Source organism: Melanotaenia boesemani, chromosome 9 (genome assembly GCF_017639745.1).
Source record: "Melanotaenia boesemani isolate fMelBoe1 chromosome 9, fMelBoe1.pri, whole genome shotgun sequence".
In the NCBI taxonomy this organism is placed as follows: domain Eukaryota; kingdom Metazoa; phylum Chordata; class Actinopteri; order Atheriniformes; family Melanotaeniidae; genus Melanotaenia; species Melanotaenia boesemani.
Window position 1 is genome coordinate 12,578,992 of NC_055690.1, and position 15,392 is coordinate 12,594,383.

General features: G+C 39.9%; 1 protein-coding gene across 1 annotated transcript in view; it reads right to left on the minus strand.

Annotated features, from left to right (window-relative positions):
- The window catches only part of LOC121645882 (LHFPL tetraspan subfamily member 6 protein), a 43,298-nt gene that overhangs the window by 26,301 nt on the left and 1,605 nt on the right, over nucleotides 1-15,392 (minus strand). The window contains exon 2 of the mRNA XM_041994641.1: nucleotides 14,472-14,989. Within this exon, the coding sequence (XP_041850575.1) occupies nucleotides 14,472-14,856 (385 nt within the window). The 5' untranslated portion in view covers nucleotides 14,857-14,989. The remainder of the gene's footprint in view (nucleotides 1-14,471; nucleotides 14,990-15,392) is intronic.

Consider the following 15,392-nt stretch of genomic DNA (forward strand, 5'->3'; position numbering starts at 1 on the left):
GGCAAGGTCGATGGTCGGGTTTGGAAAAACATAAAAAAAACTGCTTGCAGAGAATGCAGATTTTGATGTTTGGAAATGAAAGAGTGAACAATGAAACAGAAAATTTTCAAATGTTACACTGAAAGTGTCAAATAAATGGTGTGCTGAAAGCACAGGAGAGGATGGAGATTCCTTGTCACAGATCAATAAGTCCTATAGATGCTGCTGTCACAAACCTGGACCTGGTACCAGCTCATGTTAGTCTCCACCCTCCATTTCTGTTTGCCTCCTGTGTGACTAGCCACAGGGCTCACCAAGAGGGGGTAGCGTGAAAGCAAAGAAGCTCAGAGCTAGGACACTAGTGAGCTCCCAGCTGACAGATCTGAGCTTTGATCATGATTACAGATTGTTGTGGTTCAGAGCAGGTGTCTTCCTGACTCAGCAACACCCTGCTGAGAGCCTTTCAATAAGCAGCGGGAAGAATGACTGTTTGAATGCTTTGCCTTCAGTGACAGAAAAACCCCCCAAACCGTTAAGCATCTTTAAACTTGTGATATCTCTCTTCATCTTGTCTTCTTTGAATTGTTGTTTAGTTCAGTCATCTGAAAGAAAAAGGAAGTTAAAAAAAAAAAAAAAAAAACATGGAAGCCTCTTACTAGATTTATTTGCTATTTAGGAAATCATAAATTTTTATGAACCACGCCCTAGTTGGTTAATCCCTTTCATGTTTGCATGTCTTCAATGAAACCACAGAGCGTTTTTTTACTTTGAGCTTTGTAGACTAGCATCACATTGTGATGAAAAGGCACACTGCCTACACAAAAAAATCAATTGTAAAAACTCCAGTTCCTTTTTCATTTGAAGTTTGGAGTGGTGTATGTAATCTAAATGTGTCTCTTCAAACTGAATGTACACCACCGGGGGAAATCTCCATGCACCAGCGGCCAGTAGCCAGCCAACAACTGCCAAACAAAAAGTACTCAGCTCCTCTGAAGTCTGTCTCAGTGAGAAGCACAGACAACAAAGCTGTGGAATGAGCTGTAACCATAGATTTGCCATCTTTCCTTGGCATCTGCTTTCTTTAGGGGGAATGGATAGAAAAGGGGGCAGGGATTGTGAATTTTGCAAGAGCTACATGAAAGCTCCAAACTCATGGAAGTGCAATCCTTTAAAATAATAAGCTGTCAGATTTCCTTAAGAACGTTGACTTTTCATTTCAAACTGTTTGTTTCTACAGTGTTTAATTTATTATTAAAATGCATATTTTAATTCCTGACTTTGGAATAAAAATAGTCATATTAATACTTTACTCACTTGTAAGTATGCTGCAAACTTTAACAGGAGAAAGCACAAAGAAAACTTAATGCTGCTTGAACAGAAGACACGTTTCAGTTAGTTCCTCTTCCTTAAATTTCCAGCAGCGTGTCAAGAAATTCAGAGTTTTTATGTTAAATTGGATATCCAGCACCAAAGCCTTGAAAAGACAGATCTACAGCAGAATGAGCAAATACACAAGGGTCTATACAGTCCAACAACACACACAGTCAAGCCACTCAACTTTCATCATAAGTTGCCCTTGCTGTGCAGTCTCATCTAAAAATTTGTCTAATCATACAGTAAACATTTAGCATTACCTATAATAAAATCACACCCATATCCAGGAGGACATTTCCAGCAAACATCAGCAGCAAAGCTTCACTGCTTGTCTGACAATCAAAGTAACGTCTAACTCATCTCAGCTGCATCTGAAAGCAGATGCTAAATTATTGCAGAGCTCCAGACACAATGGAGGCAGGAGAACATGATGCTGAGATAATAATGGACATTTAGTCTCCAAAACTCAGCAGGGTGTGACTTGGCCTCTTTGTACAGCACATAGCTGCTGCTGCTTTTTATTGACATTTTGAGCAAGCAGCTGGAGTCAGTTTACCAGATGTCTCTCAGAATAACCTTGACGTCAGTTGCTGTGTATGGGTAATATTCAGTGAAAACTACAAAGTGACTGATGTCTAACTTTCCTACTTCTATTATAGCATCACTGCCATCTCACTCTGGTGAGTTTGTGCAGTTAAAGGGCAGAAAAAAAGCAATATTTCTAAACCAGTTAACTGTGAGACTATAGATATCGAGCAGGCAATCAAAATAGTTCAACCTACACTTTGTCCACTTTGCTCTGTGACTGACAGTCTGCACAGTGTTATCAGTACGACTGAGCAGCGGTGACTTCTCTGCCTCTATTATCTCCTTTTTTGCACATGACGAGCTATTCGGCATCCGTCATGAGTGAGGCTGAGTGCTCAAACCCACACTCTGGCCGGCCGCCTACTCTCTGTGGTTATCTTCAAATGTCAGGTGGTGAAGCGCATCACGGTCAGTCAGAAACATGTTGAGCAGAACGGCTTTGGGGGATTTCACATCCTGATCCAGCAGCTCTCACAGAGATTCAGCAATGTTAGGAAAAATAACACTGACTTCTAACCTGTTATCCCTTTGTTGGAGCCGTTCAGTCAGTTACAGATTCAGTGGATTGTTGTTATGACAAGAAAATCAGCTGAATCTGCTTTTATGTGTGCAATTTCTCCCCGAAATAATCGCTTCAAATGTGTGGTTTATGAATGAACCAAATTCAATTTAAGATGCTAGTCTAACAATTTCCTCATGAAAGCCATGTCTTTGCTTTTGCAGCATTTACAGGTTTCTCAGAGAGGCAGGAAGCAGAAGAAGGAGTTGCCTTGGAGGTGGAATTTAAACAACAGACTGGCATTAGAGTATCACTATCAGGACAGTCATGACACTGACACATTCAGTAATGATCCAGTCTTAGCTGGCGGTGCAGAACATAAAGAGATGTGAGTGATATCACGGGGAGTGAAGTGATATGGTTTAGCTCCCAAGGGCTTGGCTCCACATATAATCACTCTATAATTGGAAATCCTACTTTCTGCTCCAGCTTAACAGGTGACACCTTTGGTTTTGGTTGTCTCTGTTAAAAGTCTTCAGCTTTCTCTCCAATTTGCCCTTGTGGTTGCCAGTTGAGCTCGACAAGACACCAGTGTGTGGACTCCATGAAAGGGTTCATGTGTTTCATTTAAAAAAAAAAATCAATATTTTGTGCAGCTGATCCTAGAACAGCTCAGACATTACCAGAAAGAAAGAAATTTGTTCCTATTTTCACTTTTGAATGGATTTAGATTACTTCATTTTGTGAGGCTTTATTCAAAATGAAAGCCACAACACAGAGCAGACAGATGACGGCGGTCAGTGTTTACATTATCTTGGAGCTATTCAGTGAAGATTGGTGTTTTCATTATGTTGGTGAGACTATAAAGGGAGAAAATAACTTATATTCAATCATTTCGATCCATCCGAACCATCTCCCGCAAGAGGCAACAACTTATGAGCCATCTCGAGCAATAGCTGGAATGTGTGATTAAAAAGCCCTGAGTTCAGCCTCAGCATGAATTTAAATCACGCCCAGGAAAACTTCCTGCAATATTTTGATGTAACCAGGACCAAACTGCAATGGCTGTGGGGGAACCTACAATGTCAAGCCTTTGAGCACAACACCAGGGGGAATCACAATGAGTCCAAACCCAGAAACAGAGCAGAGAGCAAAGTCATTCTTTTGTATCAAAGAGTGCCTTTGTTCCCATATTCCCTCTGGACACTCTCAGCTTTCACTTTTTACTTCGTCTTTTTTTTTTCATGTGGCATTTTGTTTCTGTTCAGCTCAAGCAAAAAAAAAAAAAAAATCCAGCATATACACAAGTGAAACAAGAGGTAAGTGAACACTCAATAGAGAAAATGTGAGTAATGGTAGTAAAGAACATGAAATGGCAGGGGTGGAGCAGGAAAAGACTGTTCTCTGTTTTTAAAACAGGTGACTAAAGTGATAAGATATCACCACTGACATCCGTATCTGTCACCAACCGGTCAGCTATTTGTATACTGCCTCTCAAACGTTAGCCTCTAATATCATTTTACTTACAATAATGATGGTTTCTGTGTGATATTTTCTATAATTGTTCCAACAGAGTTGGTTTTCCACAGCAGTCTCTTATATGGCCACTAGATCTTGTTGATCTTCAAAAGTACATACAAATATGGATATAGCAGTCCTTTGTCCTGTTTATAGTCTTGTCTAACTCTCACTGAGAAGAAGCTTACTTTGTACATTCCAGAAACCTTGAGTTATGCTTACACAAGACTGTATTTGGGCCTGTGTGCCTCAAAATACAAGCAGCCACTAAGTCATATGGTAAACTGGAGGAGCATCCCATCTTTGGGCCTCTTTTGCAGCTTTTTTGTCCGTTAGTTCACCAGGATACATGTTTGACTTGTAGCTCTGCTGTATTGGGTCTTGCTTCTGAATCATTTTACCTCTGCCAAGGAGGAGGTCATGCATTTGGCTGAGTTGGTTTGTCTGGCTGCTAGAAAACATAAGTCTAAAAGTTATGGACGAATTTTGCTTTTTTGAAAAAAAGAACAAGAGATTAGATTTTGAGGAAGATCTGGCTCACTACCTTGATCCAGGAATTTCTTAAAGGATTCTTTACTACAGGGAGATGGGGTTAATTTTGCCAATAACATTTCTAACTCAAAAATAATGCCTACAAAGATTGGCAAAATAAATAAATAATAATAATACAGTGGCTTGGAGTGCTTCTAGTCTCTTATGAATTCACTTACAGGCCAGTCAACATGGTATCGTTCAACTGCCGAGGCTTGAAAACAGTCTGCCCAAAGGAGGGTAAAAATAAACCTTAAGACCTGAACTGACTATCAACAGAATAGCAGAATAGGCAACTTGCAGCTTGACCTGTTTATCTCAAGCCAAAGACCCCAAACCACCACAAGACTCCAGGAATTTCTCAGAATGTTGATCTTCTCTGCCGTCTCTTCTCTAGGTCTGCACCCCCTGCTGCTGTGGAAACCAGATCCTATGGGAAAAGCCCACCCAACTGCTGCTGACCAGATGGAATGAGAGCCTGGGAAGTAAAGCAAAACTAACTTCCACCCAAACACTAAAAACTCCCCATCTACAGCCATGAGCCAAGAAATGATGATTGCTCTCCAGCTCGGGCCAGTCTTGCAGAAACTGATGCAAACTTATTTTTCCTGAGACATAATTTCATGCAGCACATTTGCAGGGTTGTCACTTCATGATAATGATGAGACTGACATTTTACTTATTACTACGCCAAGGTGCCTTTGGTAGTTTTTTCTGCAAGACTTCAAAAACACCCACAATGCAAATTTCCCTCTTTTAGAATCATTCTTATTTGTATTGATCATTACATGCACGACCACTCAGTCTCTAGGGGGAGCTGTCACTTTTAATTTACATTAGATGAATTTGTTATGAAAAAAATATTTAACTCTGTTATCATTCAAATCACAAAATAAATATAGACGTGAGTATGTTTATTTAAAAACCTCTAGTTTTAAAATTGCAGTTGGGTTGGGTGTTGGGCACCAGAATATATTTACTCTAAATTCCCAACATTCCTTGAGGCAGACAGGAAAGGCAGACGCAAGCCTCAGCAGAGAAGCCATTAATACAGTTAGCCACATGTAGACTTATCTATAAGGACTCTTGAAAACACAAGCAGATAAAAGGAGCGACAAATTCACACTTGAAAAGAGTACATGGATGGAGTACATAATACTACCATTACTAGGTCATCAAGCTGGCACAATGTCTCTGGACAAGTGACCCACATCCACTTCTGATCTGATCTTCAGCTGTTTTACGCCCTCCTCACCTGTTCCTGATGTCTAGCAGAATGCCAGCAAGCATCTGAGTGACCTCTCCTGTAGTTGTAAACTGATCTAACTCTCCCTGAGACAGTGGCAACTCACACATTACCATGAGAGCTCTGACTCTCCGTGCGGCTCTTAATGCTATTCTTGGCCTTTCAGGAACAAGATGGAGGAGATTCTTGGCCATCGTGAGCAAAACTTACTGAGACATTAACAACTTTTTGTGCTGCTGCTTTAGAGATGAATGTTTGCAACAAAAAGTGTGTTTATGAAAGCAGACTTAAGACAGAAAATAACTTAGAATTCTTCTGCAAAAATAGATTTCTCTCTATTCTGTGCTACCCTTTTAGTTGTGGATCTGCCGCCATACATCCAGACCAGATTCTATTTTCTCACTGCCTTGCTATCTGACCTACCAGAGGGCAGCACAAAGGAAGTATTGACCCCACATTCCCCTCTCTAGAAAGAACTGGATAATTAACTGTAGTGTCAAAGGCATGGTGCCTCTGAGACTGTAAAACAAGGTATGAATACTGAGCAAACTACTTTATCCCACAGGATTCTGAGTCAATCGTTAGTTACACATTTATTCAGCCAACTTGTGGCCTTTGACTTCCAAAGAGATATCTAACAGGTCAAATGTGGGCTTCTCCATTATTCTCTTTATCACTCATTGGACACAACATGTGGTGATACAGGTATCTTTTCTTTTCTTTGTGCTCTCTATTTGCGGTTCTGTTGAAAGGAGTTTGTTCTTGTACCTGTATGTGACTAAAGTATTAGTCACTGTAGGTCCAGACTCAAGCAGTAACATTAAACATGCCCTCCACAGTGTGTGTCACCTGTGTTATAGAGGACTGGAGCCTCCAGCATCTGTTAAGCATCTGTCTGGGTGGTGATTCATCCATTCGCACATATTCACAGTTTTAGGTGCAGATGACATGATATGTGTTAACAACTACTTTCATTTCTGCTGCGCTCTTTCTGTCAAAGTCAAGCAGGAAACCGCAAATTAGTTTTTTTTTTTCCTTTTCATAACTACAACTTACAAATAATAAAAATAAAAAAAGCATATGTGAGTTAGATCCCTATGACTGGTGCTGTTGCTATTATAGTACACTACTATGGCTCTAACTAAGACACTGGTTGGATTTCCATTAATTCTTTTAATAACTTTTCTTAATTTGGCAAAACTTTATTACATGCAGTGCTTCAGTTTAGCCTGCAAACTAATGGCATTTCCATCAATTTAATTTTTATGTTGTTTTTAGTGCAAATAAGTCAGAACTGCATCTCAGCTGGGCTAAAACAGCCTGCCAAACTCAGATGATTCAAGAGAAGAAATGCTTCTCTGAAGGGGGCAAAGTCATATTAATTAACTTAATGTTCAGTCTATAACATGTCTAAAAAAATCTCATTTTTCTAAAGGCTACATCAAATTGCTTATTTTGTCCAACTAACAGACTAAAACCCAAAGATGTTTAATCAGAAATGAAAAGGAAACAGATCTTTCAGGAACACAGCTATTCTGCTTGTTAAATTTATTTTAAAATAAAACTAAAATTGCTGCTGAATTCATTTTTTATACACTAACAAGTCATTTAATCATTTAATGGTTTAATAACAACAAAATTAATTTCTTAAACTCAGTAATTCCTTTAACTGAGAGCTCCCCGTTTCATGTTCTCTGTTTTTACAGCTGCATGAATGCCAGACCCGACTGCAGACACACCAAACACGTTTTCCTCAACAGTTTTGTTTTCCTGATAAAAAAACAATCTGACATGCTGCACGTTTGCTGCTTTACCAGCAAAAACAATGAATAACAGAGGGGTAGACTGAAACAACCCTTCTGTCTATCCTTTGGTTCCCCCGACTTCCTGTTTGACAAAACTAAATCCCTGTTGATGCTGGGCTTTCCGCCCTTTTCTCTCTCTTACTGTCACTCTCTCTTTTTTCTTTCTTTCTTTTTTTTTTTTTTTTTTTACATCTCCTCCCAAATCCCAAGTCTGTTCTTCGGGTTACTATAGGTCCTGGCCTCATCTAATTTTTTTCTGCTTGCAACATACTGCCATGAGCACTGGGAGGTGGAGGAGAGGGACAGAGATGGAGGAAAAGAGTAAATGGAGAAAAATGGGTGGAGAGAAATCTTAAGATAAAACAAACCTGAAGAAATAAAAAAGAGTTAAAAACAAAGGAGAAAATGAAAAAGGTTCATCCAGAGTAAGAGTGAAGATTGACTCAAGCACAGAGAAGAAAAGGCTGCTTCTAGCCACAGGCTACGTTTCACAGCTCTTTGACTCCAAACACCCTTGTGGTCATGTCAGCGGGGGTTTGAGGGAACTGTACTTTGAGAAAAAAAATGGCTGCTGGGCTGAATGCGCGCATTACAGTGTAGAGTGGTCTGTACTTTAGGTGATCAATCAACCCAGAGGAAGAGACATCCACTTTATAACCATTAGAGACCGGAAACATAAGCAATGAAGAGCAAGAGAGTGTTCCAAACACCATTACACAAGCCTCTTGTCCACAGTGAAAAGTCCTGGTTTCCTTCTCTTAAACATATGGGCTGCTGCAATCTCATTAGTTTTATGCAATACCTACATGACAGATGAGACAGTGCAGTTAATCATCATCCTGGCAAACTGGCAAGCACATGAGGAGGAAGGAATACAGATAAGTTTTGGACATAAAAAGGATAACGTGACATGTCAGGAAATATTTACCCACTGTCTCAGAAATGTCTTGGGATACAACACCATTAAACATTGAATGTCAGGAGACACTGTTCCAGACAGAAAGATGAGCTCTTCATCCTCAAGCCTTTCACATATGGATGCGATTTTATTTTGTTGTACCTCTTGAAAATAAGTGCTGCTGTTGAGAGGGGAGTGGAAGCACACATTCTGGAACTGGGCGGGATCCAGCTGGCAAAAGCTCACAAAGCCGACACAAGGACAAAGCTCCTAGCTGTGCTGGTATGACTGAAACAGGACAACACAAGACTGTGCCAAATAGCCCCCTGGCAACATTATGGATGTCATAAACCCCACCCTTCTGTAATTTATATGCATGTCTTTATATATTTATCATTCATGTTCATGCCCTTGATATACCCTTTGAGCCACAGAGGTGGTGCTGACAGATGCGGTGAAGTTAATTTCATCTGGCCTCAGCAGCACATGACTGGAGTGCTGCGTTACATGTTGCGTGTGAAAGGTCACCTCTGTGGAAACAGAAGAGCTACTTAAGGAAGTTGTAGATTTAAAATGGTGTCAAACTTAAGTGCAACAGAGAGTAATTCACTTACATCTTCCAAGCGGCTTCCTATTGTTCATTTGCTGACAAACCACACCGGCGAGGTCAAACGGGTAGCTGGCAGAGGGGTGTAAACACAGCCAATCAACCAGAAAACGAAATGGAGAAGCTTTCCCAGAAGAAATCACAGCCAATTATTTGATATTTCAGATCGACTGCAGCTTCAGTGGAGGCTGTGTGGGAAGTATTCAACCAAAGCTGCCAACACATCTGTGCAAACTGTGGAGGTATGAACCAAAATGTCACATTGTGCCCCCAAAAAAACATCCTCTACACCAGCATAGCATGGTTTCAATCAACTTCTACAAAATTCTCTTTTTATTTTCAATCAGGGAAAACTTCAGACTTTATTTAGTTCAACTTTGGAAAGATCAAAAAAAGTAAGCCAAAACTTTGCAAGTGGTCAAAGATAAATGCATGCTTCATAAATTATAAGTTTGTCATTTCACTCTGAAAAAGCTTGCAGGGGAGACGAGTTGCTTGAGGAAGCCCACATTTTTCTGATCTCATTTCATCAAAGAACTGTCAGCGCTCTTGTCTAATGTTTAATGAAATAGACATTAAACGCATCTAATCAATAATTAATGCTCATCCAGTAGTGATGGCATTGGATTTTCCTTTACAAACTGTGAAGAGTTCTCTGTACTTCAACAGTCTCAGACAAAATTAGATTACCAAGTTCCTGCTGACCTTATTGTGGTTATATATACATTTTAAAAAAAGCTGTGTTGGGATATTTCAAACATGTCTTACATCCCTGGGGGGACTAAACACCTCTGCCCCTCTGAAACACTGAAACAGCAGCAGCTCATAAGAAGTCCTCTGCGTGTACCGCACATACTGTCCCAACAAACTCCCAGAAAAAGGCCGAGTGCAGCCATCATGCATCATTGTGTTAGTCTTGTTATTTTAACCTTCAGTTTTGAGGAGTCAGCAGTTCAAAATGTTTTCAATAAAATATATCTTACACCCTGCAGCTCAGAGCAGCCATATCGCCTGACATTTTTATCAAGAGCTAAAATGATTTCAGCCACGGTGACATTCTCTGCAGGTCAAAACAATATTTTCAGAGATTTCAGGCATGTTTCGGAATGATGTTTTATCCCTGCTTCTCTTAATGTGACCAGTAATGTTCAACTGACCTTTTTTTTTTTTTGGAAGGGAAGGGGGTATCAACACACTTTGATTGACTGTTTCTAAAGGCCAACGGCTTTCTGTGACAAACTCGATCCTCATCTGCAATTCATGATTATTACACCAACAACAACAAACTACTACACCAACTCTTTCTCTGAATTCCAACATGTTTAGGTTCATTTATTATTCGTGACAAAGGCATTTCTGAAATGCTGCTGTGCTTTCGCTTGTGAAAACAGATTCTTTTGCCTTAATTGTTCCCATAAACGAACACTAATAAGTCCTTTGTTATTTTTGCAAACAGCGTGCCAAAATTTCATATCAGGTGTGATGAAAAATGGGTCATACTTCTCTCCTGTTGGCGTTTTTATATTATTTTCCTGCCAATTTCAAAGTGGTTTTGAGATTTCATTTTTAAGCTATCCCTTGGTTTGGCATGTAGTTATATCACAAGTCTCCAGCGTTAATCCCTTAAAGCCAGTCACACAGTGAGTGAATTAAGACTGTCTCGGTCAAGGTTTTGAGATCTGAGACAAAACCTCGATGTCACAGCCAATTCAGAGCACATGGTGGTCACAGAAATCTCCACGTTCCACCAGTTCTGAGAGGTGACCTCGACTTTTGTAACTGTAAGTTTTCAACTCAAATTTTGGTAAAACAAAAATAATAAAAATAAAGCAGTTCTGAATGTAAATGAACAGAAAAAGGAATGGGGGGAAAAATCCAGCAGAAAAGGAAGAAACTTGATGGTATTTTCTTATATTCATGATTAAATGTACACAACAATAGCACCAAATAATTGTCCACTTACAGTTTCCTTAACCCTTTGAGCCTCTGCTCAAAAACTGCATAGCCATAATTCAATTAATTTATCTCTGCAACTTTAGCATCTATTTGAAGACTTTTGGAGTCATAGCAAAGAGAAGGCTTGTGAGATTATCAGTATATGGGTTACTGGCGAAGAATAAATTAAGATGGCACAGAACTAATGGAAAAGGTTTCAGGCTTGTCTAAAAACAACAAAACCTTTCAGGATGTAAATGAGTATACCATGGGGATGATGCAACTGTATTTCTACCTCTCCATCAAATCATAGTACAATGTGTAACCATCTGCAAAGGCCAACTCTGATAAAGTGAGGCAAAACAAAACGAGGAAAGTTTTCGAACAAACAATTCTCGCGGGGTCTCCAACATAGACATTTAGGCACAGTTTAGCAACATGTATTGTCAAGGACCTCCAATTGTGGGACCTCAGGATTGGAAAGGTTAAGGGGCATTCATAATACCTCTCCTGATTATCCATAAACACATCTAATAACTTTCACGAAATACAGTACATGGCCCTTATTGTCTCTTTCTAAGGACAAAGTTTCTACAAAGTCTAGCAGCTGTCCTCCAACTGATTTTCTCATCTTCATCACAGTGACTTATTTTTGTGAGATAATCCTGTAGTTTTTCCAAACCCCCCTTAAATCAGATGTTATATGAGTCCATGTCTATCAGAGCTACTCTATGTCTGTGCGAGACATTAGAAGCTGATGTAGCATCAGGCTTCCAGTACAAGTCCCAACATTTAATTATTCATATCCAATCACAGAACCTGTCAGAATAACACCCAGCATAATGATGTCTAAGAGTAAAATGTCAAAATAACAACTCATACGTGGACACAAATGTATAATTCAAAGGGAGGTTGTTGTGCCTGCCGAGGAGAAAAACGTTTAGGAAAAAAAAAAAAAAAAAAAAAAAAAACAAACGTACACAGATTGTCTAAATGGTTCAATAGTTTTCTTCCTGCTGTGTGTAATTCTGCTTGAAGCATCCACAGAGACAATACCAACCTCTGCAGGAGGGGTGAGAGACAAAATCCCTAACAACCAAATCCAAGTCAAGAATCTTTAAATGTCCAAACCGCTCATTTGTGCCACAGTTGTTTTAGTGTTTGCATGGTTGCATAACTAAAACAAGAAACTACAACAAAGGTAGCTGTTTAATAGGGGAGGCATAAAGCTCTTTTTATTTATGAGCCAGAACAATTTCAAACTGCTGGAGCAGAGTTGCCTTTAGTGAGCTGGGAAGAAAACAGTGACAAACAACAACAAATAGTTACTGTGAAAGGTTTTTGTGTAGCGGCTGGAGCTAATGAGATAAAGCACTGATAAGTTCTTTCACCTCTAATCTGTTTCATGGGAGTGAAATAAATTACTATAATACGTGAAGCTGATATATTTCATTTGTGGCAGACCACAGGGTCTGCCCTCTCTGGCAAAATGCTCTTCATTAAAGGTCTACAACAAGATCAGAGAAAACATGAGAGGAGCATGCAACTAGCATCAGACAGTAAAGCACGAGGCTCACTTCACTGTTGCTGTTCATCACATTTACCTCCCCTCCCTCTTCCTGCTAATGGCTGAGATTTAATAACACTTCTCAGCCCCCATTCCAGCCGTTTCCCTGCAGATCTTTTTTCTCCGCCAGATTCTCATTTGATAAGAAGCGAATATCAAATGCCTCAATCATCAGGTGCATTTTTGTCCCCTCCCTAAACTTCCCCCGCCTGCCTGCCTGGATATTTTCACACTCTTTATAAGTAACTGAAGACAATACATGCCACAGCCCTCTGAGCTTCTCAGTTGTGTCACTTCCAATTAGCCCTTCTGAGACATCTCTGCCCTTTGGCTCACCAGCATTTGAGATGAAAAGATCTGAGCGGCGTCTCTTGTATTGTACGCTGCCTTTCTTCACTCTCCCACCATGTAAATTCATGCATGTCTGGATTTGTGAGTCTGCAAAAGGAGAAATCGCGAGAAAGACAGGCAGGAATTTCTTTAATCCTATAACCAAAAATAGCAACGTGCTGTAACACAGCATTGATGTGGTAGCTGTGAGCTTAAATGGAGCTTTCCATATATAAAAGTGTAGATTTCTCAGGAAACCCAACCAATCTTTACCTTTTTCATCCTCCGTATTAAACATCATTAATACTGCTGTTCCTGAGAAGCTTAGCTTTTTAGAATTAGGACATTGAGTGTTACGGTGGTCCTGCATAGATTTATCCTTCTTGAAAACCTGGAAGCTCTGGAAAATCTGCTTGCAACCTGCTATTCTGTCACATCACTTTTAAAATCCAAACTGAAGTGTGAAGAGCGAATTTGGTGAGCCACAGAATGTGAGCAAACATTTTTTTTGGAGTAAATGAGAGGGCTGGACTGCCGCAGCTTCTTAAACTGGGGCAAAGAAATTTGCAGCTTCATTGGAAGCCTTCCTTCAGACCTCATGTCCCAGGAGTGCACATGTGCAAAAAAACAACAAAAAAAAAAACAGTACGCATAAACAAAGCTGCTGCTGAGCTGAACTGAGTCTATTTACTGCAATTAAACAAACAAACAAAAAGATACTTTCTGCAGCGTGGACAAGATTTTGCTTTTGCAAAGAGGATCAGTGTGGGTTTCTTTTTAACTCCAAGGGCTGGAATCTGTATCAAGCACAGAGCTCAGGATTTGAGCTCTGATGATTTTCCATGACTTCACTTAAATACATCCAAAAGAGATGAATTATTGCCAAATGTCCACTGCATATGGGCAACAATTGGTCAGTTTAAAACAAAGGAAAGCATTATAAAACTCAGCCTTGTTTAAAAGAGGCTTTTTTTTCTCCATAAATTAAATGTTCCACCATATTTACAAGATGAAAACACATTCCAAGCCTTGGCAAAAAAAAAACAAAAAAACAAAAACAAAAGCCAAACACAGACAAGAGCATCAACACAGTCAGCACAAAATGTTGCAAACAAAAACCGAACTTAGTGTGAAATTAAGAATCCAAAGCAATGTGCAACCACGAGTGTTGCTTTAAAACTTAAAATAATAATGTAAAAAGATTCAACTTCAGGATGAACATCTTAATGAGAGACTTTTCATTTCCTGTGCAGGAGAGTGGTCTGAGGAAACCACAGCTTTTCTGGGCAGACAGCAGGACCGTTGGCCAAGAAAAGTACCATGATATTTGTGCTTCTTTCTTTCCACACCAACAGGATTTTGTTTCTGTTTTTCTTTTTTCAATGAGAAGTTAATTACTATCATTAAACCCTTCATAATCTATATGATCATATCTACCTCACAATTTAGAAAGAATTTGCACATGTTTAATAAAAAGCAACTCGTGATGAGGAAGCTATCTGGCTGCTAAAAAAAAAAACAAATAATAGAAAAGTAACCCAGCATCCATACTGGCTGTGAGGTACAAACACAAACTAAACATCACTCTGCTCACCTCCAACAAACTGGATGCCACCGGCCACGCGACCAATTGTACGTGAGATGAGGTCAGAGATGCAGCAGCCCATGAGAGCTGTAAGCGCCACCAGCAGGAGGAGGCCACATCCCACACCTGTCACCACTGTGCAGATCCTCCACTCCAGACTTGGGATGCCATGGAAGGAGGCGTAGCGACCACACTGCTCCAGCATCACTGTGATCTGCTTCTCCTCATCCCTCACTGGGTAAGAGCAACGTCGAAATGTGCCAAAGGATACTGGCTTGTCCATCTGCGTTCCCAGCAGCCAGTAGGGCATGAAGAAACCAACGCAGGAGGCAGCAGCAGAGAGCAGGGACAACAGGGCCCAGATAACACCCGTACATGTCAGACTAGACCCCATCGTAAACAGTCTGCAAATGGTTGACACAGTCACTGAAGGGACAGCAGTTAGATGAGCAGTTGCTATGTTGCTGGAAGCCTAGCAGTGAGCATTTAGCACTTGCAGTCTTCACCTTCTCAGCGACTTCATGTCCCTGTGATGAGAAATACAAACAACCAGATTGAGCAGTGACATAACAATCAGCTGTGCAAGCAAGCTGCAGGCTTTTGAAAGGACAAGAAAATCAGATAAGTAAAAAATTATAAATTAGTTCCTCTGTTATTAAACATGCATAATTAACCCAATGAATGACATAAAGTAGGAAAGATGAAATTTCTCCTTTTTTGAGCGATTTAACAAAAGACTAAACAAAGATGGACAAGATCAAATAATTACACAAAACAGATTAAATATAATTGTGATTTGAGTAATAGTCAACAAAACGTGGTCATGATCATAGACCAGTAAATAGTCTGAGCAAATCAAGTTTGATGAGTTGTATGCATCTATTTTCTCTGCCTCTTACCATGTTATTTCATGTTTTCATCTTTGAAAGC